Below are 516 nucleotides of genomic sequence, written 5' to 3' on the forward strand. Positions count from 1 at the left end.
GGTGACACCGCCAGGAATGCGGTGACACCACCAGGGATGAGGTGACACCGCCAGGGACGAGGTGACACTGACAGGGATGGGGTGACACCGCCAGGGACGAGGTGACACCTTCAGGGACGAGGTGACACCGCCAGGGAGGAGGTGACACTTTCAGGAGCCCGGTGCCACCTCACCGGGACTCCTTTCCCCGCCCACCCCGCGCGTTTCCCGGGATCACGGCGCACGGAGGACGCGGGGCCGTGTCCCGCCCTGTCCCAGGTGGCTGTCACAGCTCGGAGGTGACCCAGGGACGTTCTCAGCCGCAGAGCTGAACCCCGAACCCCCCCAAATTTCGGTGCCAGCTCACCCAGCATGTCCTCGGACACCGGCGTGCGCAGGATGTCCCCCGTGAACTCGCACGTTGTCGCCTTGGCATCGATGCCCGATGTGCCCTCAAACACCTGCGGGGTGCCCGGCGAGGGCAATTAACCAGGATTAATTAAGGCTTCGCGGGACGTGACGTGACCCACGCTCACC

General features: G+C 65.9%; 1 protein-coding gene across 1 annotated transcript in view; it reads right to left on the reverse strand.

Annotated features, from left to right (window-relative positions):
• Positions 1-516, reverse strand: part of LOC102038205 (V-type proton ATPase subunit B) — an 18,348-nt gene that overhangs the window by 11,219 nt on the left and 6,613 nt on the right. Inside the window, exon 3 of the mRNA XM_031065554.1 lies at positions 347-461. Coding sequence (XP_030921414.1) covers positions 347-461 — 115 coding nt within the window. The remainder of the gene's footprint in view (positions 1-346; positions 462-516) is intronic.

Source organism: Geospiza fortis, unplaced genomic scaffold, assembly GCF_000277835.1.
Source record: "Geospiza fortis unplaced genomic scaffold, GeoFor_1.0 scaffold611, whole genome shotgun sequence".
NCBI classification, from domain to species: Eukaryota; Metazoa; Chordata; class Aves; order Passeriformes; family Thraupidae; genus Geospiza; species Geospiza fortis.